General features: G+C 38.1%; 1 protein-coding gene across 2 annotated transcripts in view; it reads right to left on the bottom strand.

Annotated features, from left to right (window-relative positions):
• Window positions 1–17,879, bottom strand: part of SCD (stearoyl-CoA desaturase) — a 110,379-nt gene that overhangs the window by 61,221 nt on the left and 31,279 nt on the right. For both annotated transcript variants that reach the window (XM_044056481.1, XM_044056480.1), the window contains exon 2: window positions 10,361–10,677. In XM_044056481.1, coding sequence (XP_043912416.1) covers window positions 10,361–10,667 — 307 coding nt within the window. In that variant the 5' untranslated portion in view covers window positions 10,668–10,677. The remainder of the gene's footprint in view (window positions 1–10,360; window positions 10,678–17,879) is intronic.

Below are 17,879 nucleotides of genomic sequence, written 5' to 3'. Positions count from 1 at the left end.
TGTATGCACCTGTCCCTCCACCCTGGTTTCTCTCTTCTCGTTCTCTTTTCCATGGCTTCATCTCCCACTTTCTTCATCTTACTCTGTGCCACATCACATACATGGACTTACCTTTCACCTTCTAGTAATAATCTCTTGTCTTCTGCCTTTCTTGTCCTTATTTCTCCCAGTCCATCTTGTCTACTCACCTCCTGCTGAAACATCTCCTGTCCTTCCTTTCTCCCCTTTAAAAACAGCCTATTAGTATCACTAGTTCCGATATTATCCATGAATATCCCTCATTCTCCTGCAGACCCCACATTGTCTCCTATCCCAAAAACACATAAACCAAGCAATTGCCCCAAATGCTCAGTGCATCACCATTTCTATCCTGATCTTTTCTTGTTGTTTTGTTCTTGACGTTATCACTTTTTCTTTATAATTTCTTTATTTATATGTTATTTTTGATGGCATACTTACACACTTTAAGCAATTAGGAAAGACTTTCTACTATAAGTGTACTTCATTATGACCCTCTACGCAGATTTCAGAGAAGTGATATATCAATGGGTAAGTAAGAATAACAGGCCAACAATTATCACATAATTTACCTGATCTTTTTATAATCAGAAATGGTGCTTCTGCGGCTCAGTGCTGTCACACATTTACTGATCTTTAAGTAATCACATGATACCTAACTCTTTTCAGTCGCCTGATACATAAAATATCATATTTTTTCCTGCCTTAAACCTCTTTTCAGAAGTTAAAAAATAAAATAATAAAAAAGGAATATGATTTTAGCAAAATTAAAAGGAAAATCAACTATGTGCAGCTCTCTGGTCTACCAAAATAAAATAAGGTTACTTCTTACCTTACAACTTGAAACTGTTTAGTGGTGATACTCTGTGAACAACTATGAACCAACCATATGGCGTATCTAAGGTGGAAGCAGGTGTAACAAGTGAGCCAAAATTTTGAGTCATTTGATACACCTTCTTCCATCTTAAACACGTTGCTATATAGTTGGTTCATAGTTCTTACCTTAAACGGTCCCTTCAAAAGTTAAGAATAAGTTAAAAATGTGAGGTCTAGGTCGCTCCAAAAATATACTAGGTTTAAACATTATGCCCTATAATATGTTTCCAAAATCTTGTACACTGCACTGTGAGTCAGAAAATATATCTACAAAATCTTCAACTCTGCCATTGTACAGTGAACCGGTCTGCAACACTCTAGTTTGAATTTGTGTGCTAACATGTTTAAATAGATATAAATTAACAAACAAAACTGAAACTACCATTTTTTTTTTTAAGATGCACTACTTCAAGTACAAACTGAAAGACCTAAAATCATATGTTTTAAGGTATATTTTGAGTAAAAAGAAAAAATCAAACATCCAGATGAAATTGGATGAAGCTAGAAAAGCTAGAAGTTGATTCAAAGTTACATAGTACATACATTCGAATGTTGTCACTATACTTCATCGGGTACCTATTAAATATGTTACACATCTTACACATATCAAAAATGAAGGCCCAGATAACTGTTTCCTATAACATTTTCAGTATCTGTAACAACTGTGCAGACTTTGAATCTTCCCTTCATTCAGATAAACTTGGCACTGTTGAAGCTATTGAACCCTGATTAAAACATAACAATATAATCCCTCACTCCATTTTGTCTATGCACAGTTCCTATCAAAGGCAGATTGTATAACAATTCTTACAAGTAAACACATCCATTGTGTTGTAAAAGACTTTTCTCACTCCTCTGACCAAGATCCCAACTGGATAAAGTGTGACTGTCACATCTGGAATGCTCTAAAGAAAAAGGTAGGAGGGCTTTTCCATCCTCATCCTATCACTAGACGTGAGGTAAGTGAGGAAGCTGCATGAGTGCTGGGTAAACCTACGTTTTGTAACTCTCAATGTCTGGGGACAAAAAAAAGACAACTTTCTTCCACAATGGCAGAATATAGCTTCCAACAACTTGTTTACAGCTTACTTGTCCAAACCCATTAACGGGCAAACATCACCTGCTAGACTGGTTTTGTACAACCCAGCTTTTTAGATTCCTTGCAGTTTCTGTAGACTGTCCCTACCTTAGTGACCAGTGACTACTTTGGCCTGCCTTTCTTTCTAAAAAATGCTGGCTACAGAGTACCAAAACAGGAGAGAGAACAACATCTGCAGAATTAGTTAACAATGCCTGTTCTCCACTAATACAATAAGAAGGTTGCAACATTGCTGTCTAGTACTTCCTCAATATTCACCTGTCATTGCAAGTAAAACACAACCGTGTCACAACCAGGAGTCAACAGTAACCTTACATCATGGTGAGTACCTTCACAAGGTGGATCGTGTTGTTCACCAAATCTCACAAGACGACACTGATATATAGACTGTGTTTTATATAGCACATGTCCTGGACAGAAATAGGTTAAAAAAATAAAAAAAAATAGCTCTGTGCACAAGATAAAAAAGTGGCCAATCCTGGTAGGTGCACTGATGTCAGGACTGGAATAAATGACAGTGTAGAATCCTCAAGACATGAAAACATTCCTACAATGGGGCTATGCCATGCCCAGGGGGCAGATGGCCCCTTGGTGTAGAAGGAAGTAGCAGTCCACAAAAATCACAAAAACTGATAGGCCAAAAAGAACCATAAAAGACTATTGAGGATAGGAAAGAAATTATTTACTGTCACTATTATACAAGAAGCCCAGAACTTCCAGGCTGAAGATATACAAAATGATTAAGAGAAATTAAAGGAAAGAAAAATAATTCCACAAGAAAAACTGCCAGAAGCTTCAAATAAAAAATTGTGCTCATTAATACAACAGATTTATGAAAAATATTATACAGACCAAGAAACCTTGAGCAGTTTGGAAAAAGAAGCGAGTGAGGAAGTGCAAAAGCATAATGAACAAAATCTAGAGACTTTTGAAAGGTATAAAAAAGAAATATGGACTTGGGAAAGAGAGATCCGATATGGTGCAATACTTATGCAAAGGAGAAAGCTAAATTAATCAACACAAAAAAAGCAGCCACAAAGATATTCAAAGAGAAATATGGGCAAAGGCATCCATATATGGAAAATTTTGCGATAAAAAATATCACAAAGAGGGAATGTAGAGCAGGAGGTTAGTAAAATAGATGTTACAAAAATAGAAGTAGTTATGGAATACTTGCAAAGTGTAGGATTAAGTGCAGAAAGTCTTACACAGGTTACATCACAGCATGATGGAACAACGAGTCCCCACAGTAAGGAAAAACAGGAGGAGCAGGAGACATCTGAAGAAGAAATATGGACATGGGAAAGAAAAAGAGATTTAATATGGTGCAATGTTTATACGAAGGAGAAAGAAAAACTAATCAATTCAAAAAGAGCATCACCAAAGATATTTGAAGAGAAATACAGGCAAAGGGATCCAGACATGGAAAATTTTACAATTTAAAAAAATAAGAAAACAAAGATGAAACGTAGAAAAGATTAGTAATGGAGAAGTTAAAGAAACAGAAACTGAGGTTATGGATTACCTGTGAGGAGAAGGATTTAGTGTAGAAAATCTAACTCTGATAACATCACAGAAGGATACAGCAATGCATCCCCTAATTAAGGAGAAACCAGTGGAAAGGAGAAACCAGTGGAATTGGAAACATCTGATCAGTTGCCATATGAAGATACGTTGGAGCCTTCCACAAGAATTCAGTACATGATAAAGGACAAATTATTATTCCAGGGATAAAAATCCAAAAGGGGATATTCCAGGGTGACACTCTGTCACCACTGCTCTTTTGCCTTGCCCTTAACCCATTAAGCTGTCTGCTTAAAAGCTTAGGCCATGGCTATAACTTGGCTCCCAGAAAGCAAAAAAGTATAAAGACTTCTCACTGTCTCTTTGTAGATGATTTAAAACTGTATAGCTCATCAGATGAGGAACTGAAAGCACAACTGCAAGTGGTGAAAACATCTTCAGATGATACAAGAATGTCATCTGTTCTTGATAAATGTGCAAAAGCAACATTTAAAGCAGGAAAGCTGCAGCACCCAGAAAACATCAGTTTGGGACAGGAATGTGATATAAAATAACTTGAGCAAAAGGGAATGAGCAAATATTTGTGAACTGATGAAGGATAAACAATAAAACATGAACAAATGCTAATAAAACTTAGTAAAGAATATTTTAGAAGACTTAATACTGAAAACAGCGTTGACATCTAGGAACAAAGTCCAAGCTATAAACCGATTTGCTCTTCCTGTCCTAACTTACAGTTTTGGAGAGAGTGACTGGCCCCAAAAGGTGTTGGACAGGAAAACAATAATGCTTCCTGCTCATCAAATGATTTATAAAACTTAATGCATACCAGGATTATATATTCCCTGTTCTGAAGCAGTTATGGGCCTCCTCGAAATTGATTACATATATAGATCTGTAATTGTGGGACTGCATACATATCTGCTGACCTCACAAGACCCAAATGTAGTGAAAGCTTTGAAACATGAGGAGAATAACTCTAAAATGACTTCCCTGTTTAGTTTAGTAGAAGCATATCTGTGTTGTGGGAATGGAAATCAAACCAGAAGTAGATAAAAATCAGGCAGCAACTGAATGTGCCAACAAAAAACAAAAAAACCTAAGGTGAAGGATCAAATGAGAAGCAAGAAATGTGGAAAATGCATAAATATAGTTGCAAGTATAGGAAGCTCTTGGAAGTACCTCATGTTGATCAGGATCAAATGCAGGAAATGGTTAAGGAGAGGTGAATTTAAACCAAAAGTCAAAAGGTTAATATTGGCGGCCCAAGATAGTGGACTGTGTACACTTCAATTTACAAAGTCCTTTGAACATGTTGGAGAAACAGACAAATGTAGGTTTTGTAAAACAGAATTGGAGACAGTTGCATATCTTGTTGCCGGCTGTGATACACTCATGGCAGAGGGACTGTATACTGAAAGACATAAATAATAATGTGGCAAGACTGTTGCATTGTGGATTGTGCGAACATTATAATACTGAAGTAGCTGAAAAACAGTGGAAATAAGCCACAAAGCATGAAAGAAAATGATGAAGTTTATTTCACATGGGATCACCTATTACCAGCAGTTCAAAAATAGATGCAAGAAAACCAGATATAGTAGTCCATGAAAAGAAGACACATGTAGCATTGATCATGGAAATTGCTACACCCAGTGATTACACAGATTTACATACAAAGAGACAAAAAGTCATAAAATACCAGGATTTGCAGGCAGAAACGAGGTCAGTGTGGAAAAAAGATACCCAAACAGTTCCAGTGGTAGTAGGAGTAACGAGTCATACAGAAAAAAATTTGCAATCATACTTAGATTTGCTACCAATACATGCAACTCCGTACAAATTGCAGAAGAAATCATTACTGGGTACATTGCAAGTGCTGTGAAAAGCACTTTTGGCTAACATCAAAGATTGAAACAATACTAACTTTGTGAACTTTAATTGTACTTTGACTTAGGAATACGGTCAGTTGCTGTCATGGTATTAGAAACCCAAAAGACATGGAAAAATTAAAAAGGGGTTTCTGAATGAGATTAATAATCATTCCAAATGGTCAGTACCTCAGAATCTAACCTCACTATTTATGAATGATCACTAGCTTTCTCAAAACAGATTGCTGAGTTGTCTGCAGAACTCTTCTCATTTCAGCACTCTTAACTTCTTTGCATCTCCTCAGCTGGGATCCAGTATCTCTGCTAAGTCCATTTTTGGCTTTGAAGTTAATTTCCAGTTTAAAATGGTTAAGATACCTCAACAAGTTCCCTCTGTGTTTAGATTTCAGAGGTCATTGTTACCCTGGACCTATGCAGGAATAAGGCAAAGTGGAAGTTTTTGTCAAAGCAAGTGAAATGATTTTTAAAACTGGGTGAGCAGTATAGCAGAAAAGGAATGTGTATATGGTCACGGTCAACCTGATTTTAGCAAGCCAGTTATCACAGTGCCCCATAAGAGGTTAGTAAACAAAATAAGACACTTTTGACTAGATCCTACAGTGGTTGCCTGAGCAAATAAAACCATGACATTACAAGTAGCCATGCAAAGTAATGATAGATGGACTCTGTCCTGGAGAAGGAAGTAATAATCCACAAACGAGGAGAACCAGCACCCAAATTTAATAAACCAGTAAAAATCAAAATGGGCACCTCAAAAAGACTTTCCACGTGAACAGGGATAAAAAACTCTTTATTAAACAAAATGTTGTTGAGTTTTGTTTAATAAAGAGTGCTTTTATCCCGGTTCATGTGGAAAGTCTTTCTGGGGTGCCTGTTTTGATTTTTACTGGAAAAGGAAGTGTTACTATCTGGGATCAGTACTGTTTCGCTTTTACATAGCACTACAACAGCTCTAGTGAAAATCGTAAAGAAAATTGGGTGAACAAACACAATAAATACCTTCGGCGACTCCAATAAGCGTAATTCTGCTTTAAACTGAACCTACAGGAAGTGTTTTTAGTGGTTGCTGTGTCTTATGGTGTAGTTTTTGTCGTTGTTCCATTAAAGGATTACCAGCTATTTTGGATTCCTGTGGATTATTGGTGGGTGTCCAGCGTTTCATTCCACTTTAAAGCTCTAGTGAAAATGGTATACCTTCCTACACGAAACATGGCTCTCTAACAAACAGGAAAGGACAGGAAAGCTTGAAGCAAGGCAAATTTTGGGGATATGAAAATAAGAAAAACAGCAAGTTATATTTATTCAAAGTGCAGAATAATACACCTGGGTGACATAAGCTAAATGGAGGGAACCCAACTGGAGTAGAAAAAGTAACAAAACAAATGGCAAGGAAATATGTATAGTCACATGTCAAGTTATTTAGGCTAAGTAACTGCACAATGTGAAAGTACTGCAACTGCTTTTAAAATATACTGGGATGCAGAGATAAAGACAATCAGCAGAAAACTGGAAGAAAGGAAGCTGTAGTCCCTTTTAAGCAGATAAAATACCTCATCCTGAGTATTGTGCAGTTCTGCAGTCCTCACTTTTGCAAGGGCACAGATGCAAAAGGGCAGTTTACTAAGTGTGTGTGGGGAGTGTGTGCACCTATTTGTGTGTATGTCTATGTCTCTACCCATGAAGGTGAGTCTGTGTATATTTCAGGGTATGCCTTGTGTGTGTGTGTGTGTGTGTGTGTGTGTGTGTGTGTGTGTGTGTGTGTGTGTGTGTGTGGTATGACACAAATATTCCAGTAGTCACAGAGGAATCCAATCAAAAGGGAAGTATTCCAGAAAAAAGAAATTCAAGAACAAGAAAACAATTACACAATTTATATGAAGACAGTAACCGGCAAGGTGCACACTGAGGAACATATTTTTTTATAATGTGCATGGTAACTACATTCAAACATGAAGAATTCTCATGTGGAGTTTGTGGAGTAAAACATGGTTACAGAATACAATAACTCAGTGAAACAATATCAGATAATTATTGTAGGAAACAGGTTCAGTAAGACTAAAGGTTGTGCAGGATTTACAGATTATCCAGTAGGTACAAGAAATAGGTTAACAAATTCAGCTGTCAATCCTAAAACCTACTGGCCTTCAAGAAGATTAACTGGTTTAACCCATGTTGATATTTTCTACTTTTCTTATGCATAAATCGATTATTTTTGAATGGAGGTAAGAAATGGTCTCTTCTGAATGAAATCAAAATATTATTTCAGATGTAAATAGGCACTGTATAATGCAACTTTTGTGTTTTGTTTTATCAATTACTGATATTTATTTTCAGTATTAGGTTCCTCATCTGAGGTCTAATACCTTACTGGTACTTTTCAGGCATAGACTTTCAATTTCAAAAAGATCAGACATTGCCTAGCGGAGCATGCAGAGGTCACTTTTAAATAACCAATGAGAAGCAGAACATAATTATTTTGTGGTGCCTTTTTCAAATAGTTCTGGTTCTAACCCAATGATTTCCAGTGAGAAAGATTTGCAATTTTTGAAGGTGTTTCAGATTGCTTGTTTGACGGCCACAGAATACAGAACTGTATTCAGTAACTGCTCAAATCAGCCAGCTATAAAGTAGTAGTCCCTGTAGTAACTAGACACACCCTTTGGAATTATATAGGCTAAATAACAATCATTTAAGAGGGCTGAGACATCAGCACACTCTTCCTCACCCCCCTGCAGATTATCTATAAACTCAGTATTATCCCCTTCAAAATCAACTGTCTTGCAAATTAAAAAAGAGGATTCGGTGTATTAAATATTAAGAAGTGCCATCCTATTAGTCCAGGTTTGATTCTATCAGTCTTTATCTGCAAATTGTACAACCCTGAACCAGTCACTCTGCCCCAGAGTTTGTTTGTTTGTTTCTTTCGGCTTTTCCCAGTTAGGGGTCGCCACAGTGGAACTCCGGTCCGCTAATGATTGGTAGTGGATTTTTACGTACCGGGTTACTAGTCCTGATGCACAACCCTCAACAAAGGCACGCCCCATTCATGTATGCTTCCACACAGAAGACACTCTAGCCGAGAATCGAATGGGACAACGTCTTGCTATGAGGCGACAACGCTACCGCAGCACCACCACCGCAGTCTACACACATGAAAAGTGAAAAATAATTATAAACACAACAGTTCACAGTAATTTATTGTATATAATATGAATATTAAGTGATTGTGGTACATTTTATCAAAGTACTTTCTGATGACTTTTATCAAACAAAATTTCATGAAATGGAATTTGCTGAAAAATAGAAATTTAGGCTGGGATGACGGCTGTGCACTTGTGCAGTGCTAAGAGTCAAGGTGTCTGCTGCCTGGGGTAGCTCACAGCTGAAAAGCCAGGCATCGTCATTGTTCTAGAATAGCCCATAGCATATTTCTCAACCTCTAGTGCAAGAAATATGGAGAAAGCCAGATATAATGGGGGAGAAAGGCCCAAAGTAGGGATATATTTTAAATATTGATCTTATAAACTTAGAAATTTGCTAAAATAACAGGTTTCGTTTTAGCATGCATTTTCTGAAAGATATGTTGTCTGAAACTCAAATGTTTGTCATTATTTAGTGACTTCACTTCTCAATGATTTGCCAGAAAAACACAATTGTTATGAGGAACGGTCCCAAAATATGAGACAAAATTCTGGCCATTCTGGAAAAATCTGGACAATTGAGAAATATGGCCAACACCCTGCACATACTTGTTATCTGTTTTAATTAGGGATGTACTGTGTATTATAGTGCTATGAATCCCAGACATATTTTGTATATGTTATGTCACAGTGTTCCACCTACCCCTGCTGATGGAAACAACCTCTTTCCTCAGTTTGCTATTTATTACATTTGAGTCTGATGCATACTGACAGGGGAAGGCAGTGCAAGTTTCCTAATGCATCAGTTACAGTGAATACATTTTTTTTCAGAGTTTTGTTCAAGGAAATTATGTCAACAGAAAAAGTTTCCAGCCAAACACACTAGTACTAGTACTAATAAGCATTCTGATGATATGTTTAATGTCTTAAGTGGGTGCACTACTACCGTTCAGTGCTAGGTTCTCTGCTTTGGTTCACAGATGTGGTCTGCACATTGTCCTTTCATCAGAATTGTTTTTTGGCAGGGTCTTCAGCTGCCTCCCACAGCCCAAAGACATGTGAACTGATGAACCTTTAAAATGTCTGTGGATGTGTTTGTGTACGTGTGCCTGTGTGTATGTATATGCATCTGTGTCATTGTGTGTAAGCCTGTGTGTGTGTATATGTGTCTGTGTGCGCGTGTGTGTGTGCACCTCTGTCTGTGTGCCAGTGTGTATGTTTGTTGGTCTGCCTCTATGTGTGTGTGTGTGTGTGTGTGTGTGTGTGGTGCATGCATATGTCTCCTGTGAAGGACTGATGTCCCATCCACGATCGGTTCTCTAACTTATACACAGCTAGAACTAGATATGGCTGCAGGCCTCCAGCGGCCTTCAAAAGATTATGTGGGTATCAGAAAATGTGTAATGATAAATGTCTAACGCTTAGAACATCTGAAGAAAATTCAATAATATCATAAAATGGGTGAAGCTGAAGTCATTCAGCTCTGGGAAAGTGAAATGAAATGTTACGTTGACAGTTCGGAAAAGTATCTATACATCTGTTTTAAGTACTGAAACCCATTCAAAGTTGTATATTTTTTGAAAACATGAAGTCAAATGACTGTATTATGTGTTTATTTATTACACAGACTTTTGTTCTGTGGATTATTGTAAGGTTTGGGGAAAAAATTTCTAAGCTAACCTTGGCATATTGGTTATTAAACTTTCATTTTAGAACACAAATGTATTTGTCAAGACAGAAGGTGGTAACATGTTGCTTTGTAAGGAAAAACAACAAATAAAAAACAAAAAGACAAAAAAATGTTTCATTACCCCAAAGCCAAGTAAATCGCTCTGCTGATGGGATAATAGTGAACCCATATACTGCTCCTACATGTATTGAAAACATAGAGATAACATTCCGCCACACGATTTTCATGGGAGGTTTAGGACCTTCCTTTTGTTTGTAACTGTCATCAAAGACATCATCAGACATCTCCCTGCCCATTCTGTCATCATCAAGCTGTGCATCTATTGTGCCGTTTGACTTGTCGGTCTTGTAATTCTTTGTATCGCTGACATCCTGTAATGATTTTGTCTCAGCTTTTCTTAGCTGTGTTTGTGTTGTGGTGGCTGACATACTTCAGGTACTGTAACAAGATAAAATCAAACAATACTGCAGTTAGCCATTTATACGAATCAAACAAATTGCCAATACATCAGCCATAAAATGTAAACCCCTGTTGCTGCCTACCTATTATGTTCAGTTTAGGCCAACATGCCAATTAGTTTTAAAAACTCTAGCTTCCACTATTAGGCTTGACTACTATCTTCTGCTATCATTATACTGAGAATTTAGTAGCCACCAATAGTTCTGGATGATGGTGGATTTCTCCTGGTTGCTGGAAACAGCAAACTACAACTTTGATATCACACTGATGTTTAATATCTATGTAAAGATTGTATGGCAATAAAGAAGTCACCTGCCGAATTGTCTAGAAACTGCATTTTATTTGAAAACAAGAACAATTACATAAACTGCATACAAAATGCAAGACCTTCAAGAACACCTCAAGCACATATAGCACAAATAACACCCAGCTACAAGGTAGTACTGTATGATGCATTTCTAAGCAGTTATTTTGGCAATGGTCACACACCTGTCAGACACAGAACTGTGGAAGGCTTCCAGAAACAGGAATGGGGAGAATATGAGAAGAGCTAAATATTAATAGAAAGTAGAAACTTGCAGTTAGCATACCAGAAGCCAAAACAGTGAAATCACCTTTCCCAAGAATGGAATAGCTGGTGTAAATAAACCTGCTGGGAAAAAAATGTCATAAACAGGTACTGTTAAGGTAGCTAACCATGTGAAATTGTCCTATCATCTTCACGTCTACCAAAGCTAAGATAAATACAAAGTCCAAAGCAGTGAAAGAAAAAGAAATAAAGTTAGCTTTAGGAGACTTTAATTCCTTTTGACTATGTCTTGTACTTGTACTTTAGATCCAAAACCTGCACTCAACAATTCACAACATTTTCAGTACAGCAATCTGCAAACTAGAAATGGATCAGTATCAAATGCTATATAATAAATTATTGGTCTCAGCTCTGGAGCTGGGGCATTATAGCAGGGTTCAGATGTATAACATCTCAAAGAAAAGTGCACATCCGTATACATGTTGTGTATGAAAGTATCTATCATCAGTCTGACAAGGTGGACTGATATGTATCAGCTTAAAACACAAAAGTACATCATACGAACAATACAAATCCAACTTCTAATGGCACATATATACATTCATACCTTTATTTATTTAGTTGCATACTTATTTGTTTAACAGTTCTAAGATGACCTACAGTGGTCCTTTACAGAAGGTGAAAAAATGGCTTCACCAGTCTAAACTACTCCTAAATCCAAAAAAAAAAAAAATATGGAATTTTCACCTCCAACCCAGCAAGCAAACTACTATAATCTAAAAATATTATCAGTCAATAATATTAGAATTAAGCTAGTACAAAACACAAAACTGGATATAATAACTGAACACAGATTAAGATTCAGTCAGCATATCCGATATCCAATATTCTGTTCACAAAACCATAAATTAGGACTTTTTTATAAAGTCATACCTTTCCTATCAGGCTATGCATGCAAGACCATATATCAAACCTATCTACTCATCCTTGTCTTCTGTATGTCTTGTCAGTTTTGACTAATCATTCAGTTAGCCAAACTGGAACAGTCATATACTAAGATTGCAAAGTTTGCAAGCTATCTTATTAACAGAACACATCACTATCTTGCACTTTTGTCCCCTAACTGGCTTGAGCTATCTAATCTATTACCCTACACTCACATTAAGACTGCCCACAATATCCTCTACAGCCCAGACAGATGTTCTGCAACCAGGCCATTATTAAAGTGCGTTCACTGAACCAACACAGTGCTTACTCAAAGGCTAGAAATCATAATGGTAACTGCCTATATACTCTGTGCATGTTACAAAACTGTGGAACTCTCCCTGCAAACATCACAAATATCTAAAACTACTATTTAAAACCATAATGAAAACATATCTGTCAACAAAATAGTCCTGTTCTTGTAACACCCTCATAACAAAGCTGCCTTCTTAGCCTAATCATTTCCTATCTACATTTTAAAATCCCAGTGAAATCATACCTGTCAACAAAGTAACCCGGCTCTTCTACAATCAGCATTAACAAGTCCACTCCTTATGCAGCCAAATCATCTAACTATAAAATCCTCACTTTCTCTCCTGCTTACATGTCTCAAGTGACTAGCTGGTTGAATAAAAACTCGGATATACCTAATCTGTTGCCTGTATACTAAAATTTCAGTCTGACTTTGTACATAAATTGTAAAATAATGCTGAATGTTCTTTAGTTATGTGAGACTTTAGCATACTGCATATACTATATAGTGTACTTAACATGGCGACCAACTTTTAAACTACATGTAGCTCAGTGTTATGTAATATATTTTGTTAGCTCATGCTAACTGACTGAGACAAATCATGTTATAAGGAGCTTTACTCTCCTGGTCTCTGCTGAAAAGGGACTTTCCCAGTTATCAAAGTCTAATAAATAAAATAAATAATTTGTTAATTGGGATAGAATGCTGACTAAGGGTCCTTTTTCTGGTTCAGTTCACAGTTACAATACACAAGAAGAACAAATACACCAAAACAAAGGCATTACTGGCAATTACTTACCCATACAATGTTGAACAGCAAAAGGTTCTTGATCACTTTTGAGGGGGCAGAGACATTATCAAGGCTTTGGTTAACTTCCATGGACCATACACTGGAACTGGAGAATGCATGCCCTTTCTATTCCTGTCTATATCAGCGTCTGTAAAGCCCTCACTATAGTTGCCATAAGGACCCTTCAGATACAGACTGTGGACACACTAGGTAGCTGAGAATCCTCAGCATCAACAGTACTGCAGCAGTTCCTCTATGTTATTCTAGCCCATGTGGATGAGTATATTTATTTTCCACAGTCACCACGTGACCAAGCTACCACTATGTATGCTCTCTATGGTCTAGAATGGTTCCTTGAGATACTTAGAGTGACAGATTGCATCCATGTGCCTATACCAGAGCCCCATCTTGTTTACTGGTGGGATGGTACCATAACAGGAAGGGCTACCATTCCAATAATTGCCTGGTACTGTGTGATGCACATGACTGCATCATCGGTGTCTCAGCTCGGCATCCTGGCAGTACTAATGAATCCCAACTATAGTACACAACTATGCCATCATTTAATGGATTAGAGGATACCACATGAACATGTAAAAGGCAAGTGCAATAATGTAGCTAGGGTGGAGTGAGGGGGCAACTGTCCCTGGTGCAAAGTGTTGGGGGGGGGGGGCATGATCAGCCAATACAAATTAATCTTTAATGCTTACTGGTTTTTAAAAGCTGGGATTGCATATATCATCAAATCTGAGTGCTGTAGTGCTCCCTTTGTGGTCTAAACTGTAGCAACTGCAACTTAAAACCTTTCATTTTTTTAAACTAAAACTCAAGTACTGTAGCACACTCTGCAGAGTATAAACTGTAGCAACTGCTTGCCACATTGCTACATTGTGGCAAGCAGTTTGCTACAGATTAAAAGTAAATATATATATATTTTTAAAGTAAAACGTGAGCATTATAGCATCCTGTGTGGGGTAAAAACTGATTTTTTTTTAAACTAAAATGAGAGGAAGTAGGGTAGAGGCAGGACACAAACACAGAACCTGACTGGCTCCTGCATTTCAGGAGCTGCAGGTACCTAATCACAGACCTTTTTTTTTGTGCGCTTCTATTGAAGAGATGGGCAGGAGGGAGGGGAGTGTATCTGGCCATCTGTTTGGTATGCCAAGTGAAAAGTAGAGTCCTTTTTTATGCAAAAATGTGAGACAGAAGGGTCTGGAGAGATTGCAGAGATGTGACCTGATTGGCTTCTGCATTTCAGTAGCCCAGGCACCTGATTGTGCAGTTTTTTTGTGGTTATAATTTTCTTTCCATCTTTCTACTCCCAACAGGTAAGTATATATCTTCTTTTTTAAATTTCTTACAAAAAGTGTTTCTTGTTTTGGGTTTTCTTAACTTGTGGAAGGTGCTCTACTTAATTGCTGTCGACACTGGCCAATGGAGGGGGATTTTTGGAGCATGTATGACATTGTGTGCACAGATTACATCTAGAGTGAGTCTGCATGATGCTGCTGAGGCCCTTGATGATGACTGGTGGGTACTGCATTAGTGTGACCATGACTGTGGGGTCCTTTCACACAACACAAACACTTGAAGTCCAACATACTGACTCATGCAGGAATCCACATCCATAGATGCTAGATTTAACTTAGTCACCTGTTGTGCATGCCCAACATGGCCTCCACACAAGGAGACATATCCTCTTCCCCTGTTCAATTATATCAGCTATGTGTATCTGGGAAATCATCACACGTAAGTGGGCCAAGGCTGACATGGATGCTGTGTACATAGCCATGCTCCACAGAAGGATAATCATGGCCTGTATGTATTGGTGATTGTCCTCAAGTATTTCTTGCAGCACTCTTACTACCCCTACCTGACTGTCATTAGCAGTAGCCTGTGTCTGATCAACACATCTGATACTGTGCAAAGAATGCCTAACTTGTCTCAGGAAGTAACTGTAATCACTGCCTTCATCTGGCTTCCCTATGATCAGGCTGCATGGTGGGTATTCCAAACTTCAGCACTGTCCTGTCCTCTTCCACAGGTTCTACATGTGCATCTGAGAGAGGTAGAGCTATGTGGGGATTCTGCCCATTATGGTAAAGGCATGTGCCCATGACATATTACCTGTATACCAACCTTACCCACGTGGAGTCACTAACTGCTGTAGGTAGTTCCTGTCAGTACACTTTGGAACTGTGTGCCATTGTCCTCAGGCTGTGTTATCAGCATGGGACTGTAACAGAATCATTGTTGACAGTCAAATGGCTATCAACATCAGCCTGTTTTCCTGCACCACAGTTGTGATGGTGCAGCAGTTGTCATACAGGTGAACAAACAACAAATTCTTTACTACTTTATGCTGCATTAATCATACATCTGTGAATCCCTGCACATTTAGTAGTACGGGTTAAAAGGAAGAAATCTATCCATGTGACGTTTCTGTCTGTTCAAGTAACACTGGCAGTCCTGACGTACCTGGTGCAGAGACACTAAAACTGGTACTTCGTACTGGAATCCATCTACAAATAAGTTAAATGCCTCAGTGCCTAAACTGCCACATGATAACACCAACATGTTCCATGAGCTGTGGACATATATGGTGGGTACACCAAGCAGTGAGTATCCATACTACCTTGAATAGTACCTGTGCCATCATTGTCATCATCATAATTATCATTATAAAGGGATATCAAATACTTGAACAGGTGTCAGGCTTTGCCCAGTGAATGGACCCCGCCAGATGGGTTATGATTGTTCTGCCATGCTTTACTCCTGGCATGGGAACCATGTCATTAGCTCTTGTCCTACACTGTGCCATGTGCAATTTCTTCTTGCAGTGATACTTATGCCTGCCAGCAATTGGTTCTATACTTTAGCATGTACTGCATTTCTAGGACCTCCTTTTTTAAATGGGTGTTTCTCATAGGTTTTAATTGCCTCCACAAGGATGAAGTTCTCCTCAGGATTAAAGATATCCCACTTGTGTCTTGTTCCCTGCTGCTGTAACATGTTGATCCTAGGAATAACAAAATGAATATTACTAGACATGAGAGTGCATAATCCAACTTGAGTACAGTCTGTAACCAACTGTGCACACGTGCGTGCATGTGTGTGTGAGTTTGTTTGTTTAGTAGGAAACAGTAACACTTCCATTGTGCAACACACAGCTACTCTACCTGGGAAGAGTTTCAGCATCTTGTACCTATTGGCTGCTAAAAGAATCTGGCGTTTCTACAATCCTGTACAGGATAAAGTGGCTTAAGGGATAATGAATGGATGGATGCACGTACTGTCTTCATTTTGTGTAGTATTATAGCTGAAATGGGTATGTGGACCAGTCCACTACCCCAATAACAAATGTTAAATAAAATGGGGAGCAGATAAGCAAATATGCTGATTATTGTAAAGTAGGTAACATAGGTTCATAGGTAGGTACTAGGCAATCAGCCCAAGGGCCTAAGTAAGCTTAGCCAACAAGGTTCCCTGGCTTACACCACCCAAGAAAGTTAATTTCCTGTGCCCTGTCAAGCGGAGCCACAGAAGTGATCCCCGTGGTGTATTTCCTATTTCCCATCCACTCATCAAGTTTATTCTTGAAGAGTGGTAATGAGGAACTTTGCTTGACATAGATGGGTAGCTTGTTCCAGAGTACATTTCAATGTAATATGCCAACATTCTCCAAGTTGGTCTACAAAAAACACATAGCTGGTGCTGTAGTAATGACTTTACCTTCAATCATCATGAAACTTGGCAAAAATAACATGAATTATGATTATAAAATACATGGTCAAATCATTAAGAAATGGCACCATAACTGAAAAAACTCGTGTCATTGATAATCAGAATTTTAATTTTAAACTTTCATCACTGTGAATTAATCAAAGTCAGAAAGGGAAATTCTGTAGGCCACCTAATTATATTAAGTTTTTCAATAATAATGTTGTCATGTCAGTAAGAAGTAGAGTATATCTACAGGGGATTACTCCAATCAAGCTTCTTGAAGGCCTGTGGGTTGTAGATTTGAACCTAAGGCACATGAACTTATGAACCTATGAGGCCACTCATCTGGGTCAGCTCTTCTCAAACCTCAGCCACATTAGCCCAGATGTTCAGGACACTACTGAGCTAATCTGTTGGACAATGGATGTCCCTTGGTTCACACCATAAGCAGAACCTCTTCCATTTGACCAGATATGACTTTTAGTGCTAAGCTTTCTTAGCTGTTGTAAAATGTGTAGCACTTGCTTCCATACTAATAGCGTCCTTCACTCAGATAACTCAGATACTCATTTGAGAGATACAGGTAATATTTGAAAAGCCTTTGAAAACAGGACATTTACTAAATGAACGATATCATCATCATCTTCTTTCAGCTGTTCCCGTTAGGGGTCGCCATAGCGGATCATCTGTTTCCATTTCTTCCTGTCCTCTGCATCTTGCTCTGTCACACCAACCACCTGCATGTCCTCTCTCACCACATCCATAAACGTTATCTTAGGCTTCCCTCTTTTTCTGTTACCTGGTAGCTTCATCCTTAGCATCTTTTTCCCAATATACTCAGCATCCCTCCTTAGCACATGTCCAAACTAACATAATCTTGCCTCTCTGGCTTTGTCTCC

The sequence above is a fragment of the Protopterus annectens genome, chromosome 14.part0, assembly GCF_019279795.1.
Source record: "Protopterus annectens isolate FY-2018-M chromosome 14.part0, PAN1.0, whole genome shotgun sequence".
Classification (NCBI taxonomy): domain Eukaryota; kingdom Metazoa; phylum Chordata; order Ceratodontiformes; family Protopteridae; genus Protopterus; species Protopterus annectens.
Note: the sequence above shows the minus strand (reverse complement) of the source record. Positions and strands in the feature narration are given on the sequence as shown.